This window comes from Agelaius tricolor, unplaced genomic scaffold (genome assembly GCF_023055355.1).
Source record: "Agelaius tricolor isolate 1412-34295 unplaced genomic scaffold, bAgeTri1.0.p SCAF_2, whole genome shotgun sequence".
In the NCBI taxonomy this organism is placed as follows: domain Eukaryota; kingdom Metazoa; phylum Chordata; class Aves; order Passeriformes; family Icteridae; genus Agelaius; species Agelaius tricolor.
Window position 1 is genome coordinate 57,069,925 of NW_027269262.1, and position 17,935 is coordinate 57,087,859.

The following is a 17,935-nucleotide window of genomic DNA, read 5'->3' on the forward strand; positions in this document are numbered from 1 at the left end:
CTCCCGAGTGAGCCGGCCTGGTCACACAGGAGGCGGGTAGCAGTATTTCTGCACAGTGAGGGACCCAGACACAAAGGTAAAGTTGCGTCTGTGTTTATGGGTAAGTAGGAGACAAGTGAAGAGATGACAAAGGAAATTGGTCCTCGAAGTTCCACAGCTGAAAGAAGATCGGTGGGACTTCAGGTCATTTAGGTGTGTTTAAGAGGCACCCGGCAAGTCCGAGGTACAGCCAGGTGTAAGCGAGTACAAAACTGTTCCACAGTTTTGACCAACAGAAAAACCAAAGGCAGCAATAGTGTCAAACCCAGCCTGCCGTGCCTAGATCCCTCCAAGTGCTGTCAGTCACAGGGCTACTCTGTTAATCAGACTACCTGAGTACAAGTAATTTATGTCAGTGAGGGAGTGCTAAGTTATCTCTCCATGTGCTATTTGCCAATTATTCCTGCAAAGAGCAACCCAGATAATACAAGTAATTTCAAAACTACAGCTTTATACTTGTGGCATATTACCAGAAACAAACTTTAAGGAAGACACAGGTCTTTTTGTGGTGGGGACTATTGTCCCCTCTGCTCACATAGTTATTTCTCAAGGAAGTAGGATTGACACTATCTGTTCCCATTAACTCACTCACCTCCCTTCAACCAAAGCTCTCAAGCCTACTGACTGGGGGGACAGAATCCTTGCATGGCCTTCAATTTAAGGAAACTTGGGAGGATCAGAATACTTGCAAGGCCCTAAATTCAAGGAAATCAAAAACCTCTTGTATCTTGAGTATGAAAGCTCAAGCTTTGGTCAGTTTTAGGTCTCAGCAAACATAAACAGGACCTCAACCTGCTTGCAGAGAACCACCACTGCTTGTTTTAATTAGAATTCAAGTTCTCTCCTATGCTTGAAGCAGAAGCAGCAGCCTGATCCTAAATGGATTAAACAAAATGTTTTCTACAACTCTGGGCTTTGTTTTGTTGGTTTAAGGATTAATCAAAGTTCCTTTGAGAGCCTTAAAAGCGGCAATAAAAATGGCTGTTTTGTTGCTTTACATATGAAGCTTACTCTTAGCATTAATAATATCTTTGGAAATCTAAACCTGAAAAGACAACTAGTTCCATAGTTCAGTATTGTGACTCTACACACACATCAAAAGAATAAACTTATTAATTCAATGTGTTCACCACAATTTATGAAGTTTTATAAATAGCAGCCTGCCCCCAGGATCCTTTGATTGTGACACACATGGGAAGAAAAATAAATCCAAATAAGCTAAGCATTAATTCAGTCTTGCACAGCAAGAACTAAGAATTAAAAATTTGGTAATTTTAGCTAAATATCAATTTTAGTACTGTGTATAAACTAACATTTCAGCCAAAATCAAACCCTAAATTATGGAAAATATATTTTTCATAAAGTGCTGCACAACCATGTAGCTGCCAGCCTCCAATGAAACCAGGACACCCAAGTTAAATTTTGTATATTAAAGGAGTCCACAGGCACTGGGGGACATAGCCCTGGTACCTGTGGACTCCTTAAATATACAAAATTTAAGGACTGTATATTTAAGGAAGAATATGCCAGTATTTACAACTGGCATATGCTTCCTTAAATATACAGTCCTCTCACACAGCATTCTGACTGTGGTTTCTGCTGTCCTTCACAAAAACCGTCACAGAACTATCTCTTGGAACACTCAAGAAAAGAAACAAGTGATGAAAATTTGTAAATCAACTTTATTCAAGGATGACCATGTTTAGGCATCGGCAATAGTAACTTCAACTTCTACGCCTGGCTCGATGCTGATGGAAGTGATCTGCTTCACGATCTCCGAAGGGCTGTGAAGGTCGATGAGCCGCTTATGGATACGCATTTGGAAGCGATCCCAGGTCTTGGAACCCTCACCACAAGGCGTCTTCCTGGTAGTGATCCGCAGGGTCTGAAAAGTCAAACATGGGGCATTGAGCTGATGCACTGAGAGAGAGGAGTAATCTACAACCACATGGAAAGATCATCACCTACAAATACTGTATGGTACCTATGCCATTAGGAAGTTATCTGTGAAGTTATAATAGGTCTACTGATGTTAACACTCATTCTCTTCTATATTTCATTTAAAAAATGAGGTCGTTATTAAAATAAATTGAACAGAAAAGCCTCTTCCACATTCAACATGTTTTTTACCACTTAACAGTTACCCCAAGTGTCAAAACAATGTGTGAGATAATCTTTTTACACTGGGTCAACCCTCAGTTTAGTAGCACTGCTTTTTACCTCACCTTTTGCTCTTTAAAAAAAATATGTTTTTAAGCACACAGTTGCAAAAAGAAAACCTACTTTTAAGACAGGAAAACAGCATCAAGTACCTTGGTAGGCATGCGAACAGGTCCCTTCACCTTCAGGTTTTTTTCCTTAGCACCTCTGATCAAGTCAGCACAGACTGTAAAAAGACATGCAACAGCTCAGGTTTGTGACTATTTTACTTGCTTGATTTTTTGAGCAAGTATTTTAAACAAGATGTTGGCTCAGAATAGCGTATGAGTGATCACTGCAATTCATTTTAAGCGTTATCCTCATAGCCAACCACGTACATCTGGAAGTGTTGTGACATGATGAGCAAAGTCATGGTGCAACAACAAGCAAAAGCCATTACTAGACGTTTAAACCATATTTAAGTTGTTATCAGCCTGAAGATCCTGCAAATAGTAACTTTTTTTACATTTTTATTATATGATTAAACACTGGCAAACCTAGTTCCTAAACAAGATTTAATTTTTTTTTTAAAGAACGTTACACTTAACTCTTCATAACAGAAATTACAAAATATGGAGAAACCAGTGCTTTTCAGTTCTTATACATTCAAAGTGTGATAACTATTTCAAAATTCTCCATAAGAGCTAAAGGGAAGAAGCTGCACTTTCTTACATTAGTCATTATGACGTAAGTTTTCCATATAATGAAAACCCCCTAAACACTAACTGTCATTAAAAATTAAATCAGAATTTACTTTCTGTGGTGTATGAAGCACTTTGGGTTGGCTTTGCAAGCCGAGGCACGTACAAAAAGGCAAACAGTAACATCTTTAATTACAACTGGTTTCAATACATTGTATTTTGCAATGCCTTGCATGGCACCTATTATTTATTACTCGACAAGCTCCCAAGTAAGCAGAGAAGCACACTCACCCTTCTCCAGTGATTTTACATTGCGACTTGTCAAAGTGATTCTAATGCGATGAATTGCCACCTCTTGTTCCACAGGTGCTTTGCCAGTATCCTTAAACGCCTAAAATGTTGAAGTTACAAGTATCAGACACTGCAGTGAACACCAACTAACACTATCCACTGCCTCGTAAAAACAGATCTCCCAAGTGTAAAGAACAATTTAGCTATGGGACTAGAAGAGCTATCTGAAGGGCATGGCAGCATGGTAGAAATAATGGGAAGAGAATGAAAGGTCAAAGTCCTAACTCTAAGGAAAAGTGATTTTTTAGTGTGTAACTACACCTCAGGGTGGGAAGCTGCAAGCACACCCTTCCCTATATACAGCTGTATATATATGGTTTGCCTATATACAGCTGTAACCAACATTCCTTTTCCTCAAAAAAAGAAAAAGTCAGTCTTTGTGTATCTTACAACTTAACCTCAGCACAAATGAAGCAGCAAACACTTGATCAATAAACCTGCAACAACTCACACCACGAGAACAAAAAGGGGCACCTGGCCAAAGGACTAATTCGGCCACTCAGGAAACTGATTTGAGGAGCTTAAGCAATTAAACACTTGCAAATAATGGGGCATTAATGTGAGTTAAGTGAGCTGATGAAATAGGAATAAAAACATGGATAAATGAAGGTCTTAAGAGAAGAGGAATGAAATATATATTTACGTATGCTTCTATAAAAATGTAAACAGGGGGGTTGCCCAGAGGATGGAGCCAGGCTCTTCTCGGTGGTGCCAACCAGTAAGACGAGACAACGGGCAGAAACTGATGCACAGAAGTTCCATCTGAACACGAAGAACTTTTTTACCGTGCATGTGACTCAGCACAGGAACAGACTGCCCAGAGCGGCTGTGTATGGCGTATCCCCCACAGGAGATACTCAAGAGCCGTCCGGGCTCAATCCTGTGCCATGTGCTCTAGGACGACCCACTGCGCTCCCTTCCAACGTGACCTATTCTGTGGTTCTGTGAAACACAGCGTGTCACACTGACCATGAGGTGCTACCTGCCGCATTAAGTGACCGCGTTCGCTAACATGGGCGGCCCATGAGGGCAGACACTAGGCCGGATCAGCGCCGCTCACGCCGGGCTGCGGCCGCCTGCCCTCCGCCTGCGCTGCCCCGCGGTGCCGCTCCCGAAAGGAACGGCACTGCCGGGCCCCCAGGCCGCCCTCCGTGCGCGCCGGCTCGGGGTGAGCCCTCCGCCCACCGCACGGCCGGGAAGCGCAGCGCTCTCCCGGGGCCGAGGGCCTGCACCGCCCGGGCCGGCGCGGCGCCCACGCGGTGGGGCCGGCGCGGCAGCCCCGCTCCCTCCCCCATGTCCCTGGCGCTCCCCCGCCTCACCATGGCGGGAGCGGAGCCTTCCTGACCGACTTATTCCCGGGCTCGGGCGGCGCGGGGCCCAGCGAACAGCGGTGAGCCAGGAGGCGGCGGCGGCGCGGGAGAGGCGGGCGCGGTGGCGGCGGGCGCTTATATAGCGGAGCGGCGCCGCCTCCATCCGGGCGCCGCGGGACCTTTCACCCGCCCGCCGGGCGCGGAAGCCGTGAGGGCTCCGCTTCCTGCGGGGATGGATGGATGGCGGCCCTGTAGTCCCGGCTCGTGGCGAGCGGAGCGGGATCTGGGGCTGGCACCTCCTGTGCCCCCTCCTCGGGCTTGGCCCTTCCCGCTCGGGTCCCGCGGGCATCTCGGGCTCCCTCTTGTCTTTCCTGGGAGATTCCGGTGTTCTGCTGGGGGGAGGGCCGGGATTTGGCGCACAGGCGAGGCTTCATCGCTTCCAGTGACAGCGAACCCGTACCCGTCTGAGCCTTTGGGTCTTTTCATCTTCTTTCGCTACTGAAAGCGACAGGACGAGAGGCAATGGTGTCAAGTTGTGGCAGGGGAGGTTTATGTTGAATTTAGTAGGGATTTATTTATTCGCAGAAAGGGTGATTAGACATTGGAATGAGCTGCCCAGGGAGATGGTGGGCGCTGTTCCTGGAGGTGTTTAAGGAACGGCTGGATGTGCCATGGTTTAGCTGGACGTGGTGGTGTTCGGGCACAGGTTGCACTCGATGGCCCCAGCGGTCTGGTCCAGCCCAGTGTGAATCTGTCAAGTGGAGCTGCGAGAGCAGAATTGAATGTTTTAAGTAAAAGCGCTCGTTATATTCATGCTTAAATTTAAAAACTTAAATGAATTTTATTTATGGAAGATCCATTATCTGTTCAGTTTGGGCATTGGAGGGATATTTCTTACTGAGCATTGTCTTTGATTTGGCCTGGACAGTGGTAATTGTTAGTCCCAAACCAAGCGTTTTGCTGAAAATATGTCTGTTTCAAGTTAGCTCACTGGAGAACCTGAGAAACATGTATTGAAATGATGGCCTATAGGGTCACTATGAGTGTCTTTTAAAATTAATTACTAAATTCTAATTTAGAGTTATGTTCAGGAATCATAGACATGTATAATGTTAGCATAACTACTGCACCTGTGGAAGCTTAGTTATTACTACAGTTATTCAAGAAAGTTTGCTTGGTATTTTAAGATGAGCTTATTTTCAGCTGTCACACTCTGCTTTAATGTTTTTGGGTTTTTTTCCCCTTGCCAGTTGCTTTAGATGTCTTCATTTGGTCCTTAAACCTCATGTGATGCAGTTAACTTTTATATGCCAACTATTCCATTGTTTAGGCTTGTTTATCTAAACTTGGATTATTTCTACTCTTTGAAATCTCTAATTTACTAATATCTTCTTTGGAAGTACTAGAGGCTGTATTTTGATAAAGCAGCTCCAAAAAAATGTGGATAAAGAAGTTGTCATCCTGTTGCTGTTTCCTGAAATGCAGCAATGTCTTTTGCCAATGGAGATCAGTACATGAAAAATATGTTTTGGTGATACTCATGTTTCTCTGGTCTCTTGCTCTCTGCAATGAAAACATCATTTTGTTCTCGTGGTTTGTTTTGGAACTATTTAACAATTACACATATACTATTTTTGAACTCATACCCATGTTTATTCTGTTACCAGCTATTCCAGCTACTTCCTGAGGAAGTTTTCCATCTATAAGTGTTTTAAATTCATCACTCTTAAATACATGACCTCACACTGATCATGCTGAAGCACTTAGTTTTCCAGTAATCCAGATGGTTCCCAATCAGCAGCCTTGCTGCACTATTTACTTAGAGCTTTTATGAATGTTCTTAGTAAACTTTATTTCCAGATAAAATACTGAGTACCTTGCTGCCAAGAACTAATTCCTGTGGGATTCAATTAGAAAGATGTCTGACTGAGACAGACCTGTAGCCTTGGTTTTAATTTGTTTGCTGTGAACTGTAGGTGCACGACTGTGCCAGTTTCTCTGTGTCCTAGAGTCCATGTGCAAATATGTTATATCAACACTGTTCCTATTGTCCACCAAACAAATGCTGTAATTGCATGAGAAAAAAAAAAATCTGAAAATATACGTTTTCCATACATTTAAGCTGTGTAATTTAAGTACAATTTGCTCATTTATTTCTTATTCCTATATGAAGAAGTTGGTTTGGGTTTGTTTTTTTTTTTCCCTGGGATTAAGGCGAGGTTGAACATAAGTGCCAAATTTGTTCCTTTCTTACTTATTTTCCTCGTATTGGCATTACCTCAGCTTTCTTTGAGATTTTTCCTTTTTTTCCTGAGCTTCCCCAAATTTCTCAGACCTTATGGAAAATCCACATTAACAGCACACAAGTCTCTTTTGCCAGCTCTTAAAATTCTTGGATGCAGGCTATCTGGAGCTGCTGATTTAAAAACCGCCTCACTTCTGTTCCTATGTTTAAGGCTTACCATGGCTATTGTTGGAATTTTCTGATATATGTTGTTTTTCTCCACAAATGTGCAACAGAAATTTATCTATACTTTCTGTTTTCTCTGAAATACGCTATCTATTAAAAAATGCTCCTTCTTGCCATTCATGTGAGTAAAAAGCCATTTTAAATACAACTTTTTGTTTATCTTGTATTTTTTCATTCTTAGCCTCTAATTCATATTTTGTATTCTGCCTGGTTTTCCTCTGATTACATACTGCTTTTCATGTAGGTTTTTTCTCCCCAGACAATGCTAACTTTAGTTAAGAGATTTTGATTCTGTGACTTAAATTAATACACAGCAGCCTGTGCTTTTTAGGTGAAGCTTCCAGGAATGTTTCCCTTGTGTCAAGTAATTAAGAGGATAAACTATTAGGAAGCAGGACATGCTCTTGACATGATTTAGTGGTCTGTAGCAAAATGAACTTGATACCTAATTTAATGATTTATCATGCAGAGTATCAGTCCATGTGCATTCATGATACTTTCTGACTTTTGGTTTGGGGTTTACAGATCACAGGGGAGTTTTTTTTCTCTCTGCCTTTGACTAGTTTGTCCTTCAGAAGAGTAAATCCTTGGATGAGTCTGTCTATGTGACAGAAGGAGCATGTGCTGTAGTCAGTCAGGTCTTTTGTAGTAACTTAGTGAAATGCAGATTTTTGTTGTCTTCTGGTGAATGTTGAACCTTTCTGATGCACTTTTGGCTGGGTGAAAGGACAGACATACTCTCCAGACTTTGCAGCTTGGGTTGTGAACACCATCCATTTTTTGGAGTAGATTTATTCTGCTTGTTTCACACTGGTGGCCCATGGATGGTTTTGGTAGAGCTCACAGTAGCTTTCTTAAATCTGCTGTGTCACTTTTCATAGTGGTTATTTCATGTGGGCAGCTCCTTGGAAGCTGTCTTGGTTATGCCAGCCTAATACCTCTAATATTTGCCTTCAGTGGTGATGAACATATTCCTATTTACTTGTAAATCACTTCCTTCTCCAAGGTCATTGGGATCTGAACACACTTTTAAGGGTTTTGTTTGAGCTTCTGGTCTTCAAATACCTGTGAAGCAGGATCATAGGAAGCAGGCTTCCATGAAGGTCATCAGTAGATGGTTGAGTCACTAAACCACTCAGGAGAAATCCAGTGAAATCTATTTTCAACCCTTTTAAGAATAGCCTTTTAGGAATGGCTACAGCATCTGCTTGGTCTTAATTATAGGTATCTGCTGATCCTCTTGTGTTAAGTTTCTCAGTTGTATCATATTGCAGAACTTTCATCCAAGTTCTTTGCTCAGCAATTAGCTTTCTCTACAGGTGCCTGAGCTACTGGAACTTCAGAAAAAAAACTGAAAATAAAAAATACTCCCTTCTAAAAGACTGATTTGTATAGATGGGTAGCTGCTAACTGGTATTGCTCTCTGAAGGTAGTAGGCAGAATGCACAGCTGGAGTTCTCATATTAGCCTGTCCATTTTACCATTTCTAAATTTTCATGCTAATTCTAGAATAAAGCTCAGCATATAAAAATGCAACTACTTCTTAAAATACTAGATTGTCTTTACCTTAAAAAGTCCTCATGTAAGCACGACTCGATCTGTGATTCAGAAAAAGAGCAACTGTGCCTTGATGGAGTCTTTTACTGTTGACAAACATTGCTACAAATATTGATTGTTAGGAGATGTTTTCAAGTGGGCAACTTGAACTTCATCAAGCTCTTTCTAAATGTGTGGTTTTTGCCTGGCAGATAATATCATTGATATAGACTTGGCTTCTAATATCACTGATGTGATTAGAGCAAAACTTCTCCCTTGTCAGCCTGTTTTGCCTTGTTTTTCTGACACAGGTCACTGTGACAAAAAATACAAAGCTGCTGATATGCTACAGCATTTCTAGTGACATTGAATCTGGTACATCCCTACAATATTTGGGGCTGAAACATCATTGTCCATCTGGAAGGCTTTCAGGAGGATATTTGAATTCATCCTGTTCTAGTTCAATCTTAAATTTTTTTTTCAAATTAATGAATTACATGTTGTCTGCTTTCTTGGGAGACTGTTTTCTCTCCACTCCTTGCTCTGCAGATGTGATGCTTCTGTCCAATTTGTAATAATGAAAAAACAGCTTTGGCAGAAAATGATTCTGTAACTCACACAGACTTGATAGCAACTAAGATGGTTTATTGATTAGCAACCTATGATTTGCTGGTAATCAATGAACTATGTATTGTGGGTCGGTATCAGCACTACAACAGAAATCAGAATACAAGAGGCTTACAAACTGCTGGTAAGCACCTACAAGTTTCATACCTTTCTACAGTGATCTCACTTACATAGTCATACATTTCTTGCATGCACTTCCACTCTCTTGCAAGAAGTGTGCATTACAATACACAGTCCCACTTTTGGAAGCCTGTGCAGCCATTCCACATACCAGGAGGGGTGTGGGTCCCTACTATTCCTTCATCCTGTCAGTCCCCCACCACTGTCTATACCAGCAGTGGGGTGGCAGCTACTTACCATATCTGATGAGGAGCGTCTTAGAAATATTAGCACCTGCTGCAAGTTTTCTTCTAATAATCACAAATTCTCATACTGCTTTTCAAGCTTTTTTTTCCCCCTCAGAAGCCTCTTGTTAATCTAATTCCCTGGTTAGCATTTAATCTGGGTGGTCATTGTCTTAAGCAAGCTTTTTTATTGTTAATATCCTCATAGTGTTATCAGGTTTTGGGCAAGCATCCTCTCAGAACATGCCAGTTTGGGTATTCTGTTCACACACACTATTTATACTTGCATTCCTACCCTATCACCTGTCCTTATCCAGGCCAGGTTACCAAGAGTGGGGGCATGCAATTCCTGTACAAAAAATCCCCAGTATCAGCCCAGTGAAAGCAGAACTAGTGCTGTGGGATTTTTGCATCCAGTTTTCAGTTTAGAAATCACCTCAGACGACTTCATGTGGGTAAATGTTAACCAAGTACAAAAAATAATAAACTCCACAAATCTCTCCAGTCTGGATTTGGCCACTTGAGGCAGCACCACTTGGCATTGCTTGTTGTGAAACAACCACTTGGCATTGCTTGTTGTGATATTTTCACTTTGTGAAAATAATTCAAGAAGATTGCAGTAGTTCTTAGAACACATTGAAAACTTGCACCTACCCAAATAATATCTGTGTGACTTATTGAACAGAACACGCTGTTTTAACACCAGAATTGGCTGGTGGCTTCCAGGATACAGGTTGTTTTGCTGCTCTTACCTCACTGGCTTCTCTATGGATGCTTTGTACTGACAGTGTTTAGGCACTAGTGGCACATACTGGTGCATGCAAACTCTCACAAGACTCTGCTATGAAAGACTTTGGAGTTGTCTTTTCTCTTTGTGTCTGCCTCCTGCAAAGACTGTGGGAAGCTGCCAGCCTCAGGGTATTAGCAGGGTTGGATGATGTCTGTCCTGGGAGGAAGAAATGGTGTTTCATTTTACAGAAATTCTGTTTACCAGTATATGTAGACCATATACATGTTTGCCCATGTGTTTTAGAGCCCACATATGAAGTTGCTGATCGTGGCTTTTTTCATCCAAAGACCAGTTTAATCTAATGTAATTCTTTGGCGAGACAGAGTAGTAGGGAATTGTTTCACGGGGCTTGTGCTGCTTCTCTGTCATGGAACAGGGATAATTTAAGGAATGGTTCTGGCCTCACACTGCCTTATGACTAAAAGAAAAATTTCTCTTGATATGGAATGCATCACTCCCTATATTTGTGGGTTTGTGTTCGTGAAAAGTTTTTCCTCATCTCTTGAGAACTGGTGTCCTTTTGTGATATTCTTGATCCAACGAGTTTTCAGATGATGAATGTTTGCAAGCAAAAAATTTAACAAAGGCTTGCCACAGATGACGAAGAGACTTAAAGCAAGGGGTGATTTCCACCTTGATGTTACAGGACTATTAGAGCCTGATATTAGTTTCAACTTGCAATCTTATGTAGATTACATCCAGGTGTCGGCCTTCTCTGGGACTTAAGGTGCCCTTCCCAACCCTGGCATCTGGAAAGAAAGATTAAAACCCATTCAGCAATGCTTCTCCTGTTGTGACCTGACCCTCTGTGAACCAGCCAAACTAAATTACTCAAAACCTGACAGAAACAAGAATGGTAACACAGAACTTAGGACCTGGAACTAAAGGAGATATTGTGGTGTTAAAGATGTGCTTTAGAAACAGGAGTCAGTAGCCACTGAGGAAATCATCACACTGTGATTGCTCAGAACAGCTGGTCAGGTCCACAATATAACATGAAAGTGATCCAAGAGGCATCAAATATGAAGAAGTTTTGGTTTCAAAGGGTTTACTAACTTCTCTACAAGGCTAATGTGGCAAAGTGGCAGCTGCAGTTTACTGCATGGAAGTTATGAGGTTGCAGTAGCAGGGCCGGAGCAACAACCATAGAGTTTGTAATATCATTCATAGAAGGCTCAGAAGTTTTGTTTAAGAGAATACCTTAGTAGGAGATTACAGCAAGTCTATTAAACTTATCTTTCACCTAAATGCATGCCAGAAGTTCCTACTTCATGAAAATGGGGCTTGTCCATGGCCTTTCACGCCAGTCTACAAAATGTGGTTGTAAATGTGGAATATAATTTGCTCTATTTTCCCCTAGGAAATGATATAAAACAGAAAAAGTATTTTTCCCCCTGCAGCAATCACTTAAAAACAGCAACTATATGTAAATGAATATGCACTAATGTGAAATGATTGCACATCCGACATTCCTGCCTCCATACACAGTGAAATCCCCAGCAACAGGTCTTCCAGATCAAGGGAAGCAGTATTTCCTACAGGTTTAAGACTGAGGAAGAGATAGTATTAACATTTATTAGGGTTGTGGTCAAGCATTCAATTTTTAGGCAAATAAAATTAAGTATTGTGGTAAACATAGAAGGTGGGTTTGAGTATGGTACCTATACCCCCTGAAAAGAATTTGTAAATATTAATACTTGTCATTTTTTCAGCATTATGACCTCAGGTTTTTAGTTTATGTGTGAAACACATATGTTTAAAGATACTGTTTCAATAGTTATGACTGTGGAAGTTGTTTCTGAGAGCATCCAGCAGTCACTTCATCTTACCAATAGCCCCTTACCACACTGCCACAGGTGTATTTCCTTTTTGAGAGTCCCTTATTCAGAGAAATAACTGATTCTCATACACTCTTTTGAAATGTTCCTGATGTGAGGGAGAGCCAATCCCTTGAGGGAGAGCCAATCCCTTTGTTCTGGCAGGAACAAATGCTTATGCTAATACCTAGGAATTATTTCTCATTTTTCTTAGTGGAAAAAAAAAAAGGCAAAAGCAGCAGCACACCTTTGATACAGAAAAGGGAGTTTTTTACTCTTAAAAATCTTCTGTATATAAAGCAAATTTCTTTTCCAATGAAAAATTTACCAGTTCTTGTGTACTAGCATACATTGCTGAGTCATTGGTGCTACTTAAATATAACACTAAATAATCATAATCAGTAATAGTGTAATCGTAAAGAAAAGGAAATGTTAAAGCCCTCTCAGGCAGTCTGGGCACTGGTAATGGCTTGCAGAGCCATTAAAATTAAACAAGTTTTAAGATCAATTGGGGTTTTTGGGGGCTTGAGCAAGAGGAAGTCTATGCTTCATTCAACAAACCAAGAGACTACTCTGACCTGGTGGAAACAGGTGACCACTCTGAACTAAATCAGTGGCCTTCTCTGGTGTTAAGCACTAGTTCAAGACTCAGGACCCTGACTGTTCAGTGGGCAGGTATCTCCAGGATACAACAGAGAAAGCCACACACCAGTATAAACTTACTTTTCAGTGAGAGCTTCACTGATTGAAAGGGTTGTAGCAGATAGGTTTGGATTTTGGAGTGTCTCCTGGCTCCCTGTCTCTGGCTTATCTCCTTGCCTCCTCCAGCTCCCTCCCTTGTCTCCCTGGGCAAATGGCTCTTTTGCTGTGATCAGTCAGGTAGTGCTGATTTCTCATGATCATGACACTTTTTCAAATGCTGTTTGCAATTCAATGTACAACTTTTCAAACAAACAATGCAACCATGAAAACTTTTTTTAAAATTTACTACTAACTACATTTGTTTCCTCTGAAAGTCAGCTGTTGGCAGGAATGATTTATTAAACTTTAGGAATATCTAATTTTCCCCTTTCAATGAGAAAACATCTAATAGAAATCATTTCACTCCCAAAAGCTGTACAAGGATTGACAACTTTATGGGAGGTCTGGAGTTCTGTAAGCTTCTTAACAAACAGAAATCAGTGTGACATTCATCTATTGGCACATTAGTGCAGTGATACATTCCTTCAAAGGTTTTGCATGTAGCTTTTGTGTTATCTGCAAACCATTTTATTGGAACTGTTAATTAAGAGAAAAACAAGGATGTGGAAAAGGTGTATGGTATCTCTCTAAATTTACTGTATTATGTAATATATACTATTAACTGCTATTAAAAAAGAAATCCAGCCTCCCCAGCCTATCAGTTCTCTTATTTACATTCAGCTTTTTTACAATCTCTGTTCAGGTGCAACTTTTTATACTTGTCTCTGGTACAGGCTTCATTTGTGCCATATCTGAATCAAAACCCTTTCACCATTTTTAAGTGGTCAAGAAAAATACATGGCTTGAAAATAAAACTGGTTTTCCTTCTGCCCTTGTGGAGGGAGTGACTTAAAAAGAACTGGACACGTACATTTCCAATTTGCAGCCTACTTCGCTCTTTGTAGCCTGGCACATGTGCAGTAGAATATTTATTAAGTTATGAATTGCTCTATTATCCCAGGTGCCCTGCAAAGGCAAATGCAATCACCTCCCTGCTCTGCTGAACACTTGGGCTATTGAACTTCAGGCTGGGTCGACAGCAGAACTCAGCCTTGTGCTCAGGGAAGTCCAGGGCTGGGTGGTGGTGCCTCCACTGTCAAATTGTCCCATGGCATCCCTAGCTACTGGCAGACAGGGATAGATGCCAGTAAACTTTTTTGTTCCATTTGCCTTCTTTAACTGGTTTTAAGGCTTTTCTTTGACAGGCAGACAAATATTTGGCAGCTGGGTTAACTGAAGCATAGAAAGAGCCTCTTTGAGCGCTGCATGAAGGTATTTGCAGCAGATAAATAGCTAGAACAAAGTAAAACTAGAATATTCCACATACAGTTAATTTTAAAAATAACCATTTCCTATCCTTATTTTCATCTTAGTTGTAGCTGATGAAATTATGTACACAGATACTAACACTGCAAAAAATTGATACATGAGTTAAATAATAAGCATCCACTTAAGTCTCATTAAATTTACAAATGTTTGTGGTATATCATGTGAAACAGTTTTTGTTTGTTTTCTTTGCTGTGGTATATCTTACCACAGAATACAGAAGCAACCCATACTTCTTCAGACTTATGTTTTCATGCTTCCCATCCTACCTTCTGAATTGACTATGTGCCCCCTTCCAAGTTATGTAGTATTTTTATTGTTTGAAAATAGTGATGTTATCACTTTCTTTCTGGACTGAGATAAAGCATAATTAAAAAAAAAAAAAGTAGAAGGAGTAGCAAACAACGTAAAGAGCATAGCATCAAGCATTGTATCTTATGCTAACTTCTTTTAAAACCTATCATGAAATGTCTCTTGATATTTCTACTTGGGATCCAAAGACACTTAGCCTTCAATAATAGCTATAGTAATTGAAGAATTAATATGGAATTATAGGCATCCATGCTTTTTCTTTTCCTTTTTTCTCATTTTCCTAGAAACTGTTTATTATAATTGCATTGTTCCCATGCTTCTAGCCATCTTTTCTTGTCTTTCTTGTAATCAATTGACTACTAAAATAATTGTTGCACTTTGCAGAACTCAGGATAATGTAGAAGTTGCTTTTCATTGTAAGGCATGAAAAAAATTAATTTTGACCTAAAACCATTCCAGCACTAATTAGTATTGGCTCTTATCTGGGGATTCACTTTGAATTAGGTAAAATTACATAAAATCATTTATAAGTGCATTAAAAATCATTAAGTGCCTCCTGTCAAGCTTTATACATGAGCCCATTTGAGTAAGGAGATGTGTCAGGGGAGATTGGGATGGTGAATGACATTTTTTATAAATAAAAGAAAAAAAAGGCCAGAATCAGGACTTTTAACTCATGCTTTCCCTTAGTGGACAATACTGTCTGTATAACCAAGAAAGCACAAAATACAACACTCTAATATGGATAATATGTTCAGCACTACTGCTGTTGGTTAGTACCCATAAGAATACAAGCACTTTCCAGTATCTTCTTTATATGTACTTTCCAAATGCAACCAGGTCTGGTAGTTAAGTACTGGGAGATTAATGAGAAAGACCTGAGGTTTCCATGCAGGCTGTGGTTACCCCAGACTGCCATGAGGCAGGAGCTAACCCACCCAGTTTTTGAATAGTTAGCTCTCAGTGCTGCAGAGCTGGAAGTTTGAAAGGCAGCTTGTGCTGCTTAGGGACAGAAAACAAAAAACAAAACAAAAGCTCACCTTGAGAAGCTGGCTACTGTGACATGGCATCCCAGGGTCCCAGAACCAGCACTTGGCACATTAAAAACAATACCCAAAACAAACAAATAAACAAACTAACTAAACTAAACACCAGAATAGTTGAGTTTCCAAGGAAAATAATTATAACAAGCTGTGAAATTTGGTGACTAGTAAGACAGATCTGACCTGATCTTAAGATCTGATCTGATCTTAATAGAAAGACCTGACCTTTACATTTACCAGCTGGGAGAAATGAGGCTTTGTTCTTTCCCCAGAACACAGTCAAGATGAGTGGTGATTCTTATTTGAGGAGGTACACTCTTATTGATGTTCTTAGCATCAGTAGCTAATAGCTCATGCCTTGAATAGAGCATCCCTGGCTGTCAAAGATATTCCAATACCACCAATTCCCAGACTTACACTTGCATTATCTGAATCTCTGCAATACTTCAATAAATCTTCTGTTTAGGCTGATCAAGCTACTGGCAATCAGTTCCAGAAACAAAGAGAATAAATAAACTAGGTACAAGTAGCCCTTAAGGTTTATAACTTAGAATCATGTCTTGCTAACCATCTGGAGCTGTGTTGCATACACATGCAAGGGCAAAGAGAGAGAAAGGACAAAACCAGTTTATAGAAAGGGAAAAATCTTGATGAACAGAATCCCCTTAGAGTTGTGACACAATTGTCTGCAACTGCTCTGCTAGCATCATGTCCCTTCTACTGAAAGTTTTTTGGGGTATGCAAGTGTGACAAAGTTAATAGCAAAGTGCAGCTACACTCATTAGCTCATTCCAGCTTTAGGAGCAGGAAAGAATCTTTTAAAAACCTGAAGCTGGGTCCAGATGAAGAAAACAAAAAGGAAAAAAGTCTGGTGGATTACATATAAAAATAGAGGGGAAAAAAAACCTTCAAGGAACTAACAGAAACTCCATAATTTTTTATTTTCAGAATATCAAGAACAAGAAATCTGTCAAGACTCACTGGCAGATCTATTGATGTCAGGTTTCAGGTTTTTAAAAGAAAAACAAAACAAAACAAAAAAATCCCCAAAACAAGATCAAGACTACTCCCACCTAAACATTTTCACCTGTTTCCCCCTCAAGACAACAAGCCATTGTAAAGAAGCAGAGTGATCCTTGCATGTACATTGTCCTGAAGGAAACACAACATAGGCTCTTGCTAGGATTTTTGTAGAACTCAGGAGATGTCTGAAATTCAAACATCTATGAATGTTATTATTGAGGAAGGAGATGTGTCAGGGGAGATTGGGATGGTGAATGCCATTTTTTATAAAACAAAAGAAAAAAAGGCCAGAATCAGGCATTTTAACTCATGGTTTTTATGACTGGAGAACTTCTGTGGTTAGAAGTGACCTCTGGAGTCTGTCTAGTCCAACCCTCTCGAAAACAGGGTCAACTAGAGCTGCTTGTTCTGTACCATGTCAAGCTGGGCTCTGAGTATCTCCAAGGATGAAGACTCCTTAACCCTTCTGAACAACCTGCTCCAGTGTTTGACCATTTTCACTGTAAAAATGTTTTCTCTTGCATTTAAATGGGGCTTCCTGTCCTTCTATTTTTGTCCATTACATCTCATCCTGCCACTGAGCAGCACTGAGAAGACACTGTCTCCATCTTTATTGGATGATAAATACTGCCTCCTATCCGTATTTCTACAAACTGGCAAGATCCCCCCGAGCCTTCTTTTTTGACGCTGAAGGCTCCCATCTCTCAGTTCCTCCTCACATGCAGAAGTTCCAATTCTGTGATCAGCTTAATGGCCCTTTGCTGCACTCCTGGTCCAGTACCTCCGTGACTTTCTTGTTCCGGCAGAGCCCTGACACATTGTCCTGCGTGTACGATTATTATCTTCAATAATCTCCTGTAGCCGTGCTGAAGAGCTGGCAGCAGCCTCTGGAGCGCACGCCAGGTGCTGTTGGCCGCCTCTGCCGCAAGGGCGCATTGCTCGCTCATGTTCTGCTCGCTGTCTGCCAGCAGCTCCAGCTCCTTCCTGCAAAACTCCTTCCCAGCCCTTGGCCCCGGCCGCGTCCTGGTGCACGGGCCGCAGCTCCCTGCACTGGTCGCCATCAGCAGATTTCTGCAGCTTGGTAATGTCTCTGAACACCGGCACAGCCACCCAAGGTATTGCCTGCTCCGTCCGATTCTGTATCACCTGCAAACTTGCAGAGAGTGCTCCATCCCATCATCCAAGCCCTCAGTGCAGATGTTAGCCAGCCCAGTGCTGATCTCTGGCATTCACCACTAATGACTGGTCTCTCACTGGACCTCATGTCACTGATCACAACCCTTTGAGCCCAGTAGCTCAGCTAATTTTCAGTTTTTACTATTTAGTCAGTACTTCATCAACTTCTGAGGATGTAATGGCAAACAGT

General features: G+C 41.0%; 1 protein-coding gene, 1 long non-coding RNA gene and 1 other non-coding gene across 3 annotated transcripts; 1 reads left to right on the top strand and 2 right to left on the bottom strand.

Annotated features, from left to right (window-relative positions):
* Positions 1-1,701: 1,701 nt before the first annotated feature.
* Positions 1,702-4,690, bottom strand: RPS20 (ribosomal protein S20). The gene is made up of 4 exons (XM_071419725.1): positions 4,550-4,690; positions 3,171-3,270; positions 2,352-2,425; positions 1,702-1,924 (listed from the first exon to the last, which is right to left on the bottom strand). Exons 1-4 carry the CDS (start codon positions 4,550-4,552, stop codon positions 1,742-1,744), a joined length of 360 nt encoding a protein of 119 aa, XP_071275826.1. The 5' UTR covers positions 4,553-4,690; the 3' UTR covers positions 1,702-1,741.
* LOC139586414 (uncharacterized) lies at positions 1,920-13,514 on the top strand. Its single transcript, XR_011677767.1, has 2 exons — positions 1,920-2,014; positions 3,900-13,514. It is a non-coding gene; the product is annotated as an uncharacterized lncRNA (long non-coding RNA).
* On the bottom strand, positions 2,504-2,567 carry LOC139587572 (small nucleolar RNA U54). Its single transcript, XR_011678444.1, has one exon. It is a non-coding gene; the product is annotated as a small nucleolar RNA U54 (small nucleolar RNA).
* Positions 13,515-17,935: the final 4,421 nt, after the last annotated feature.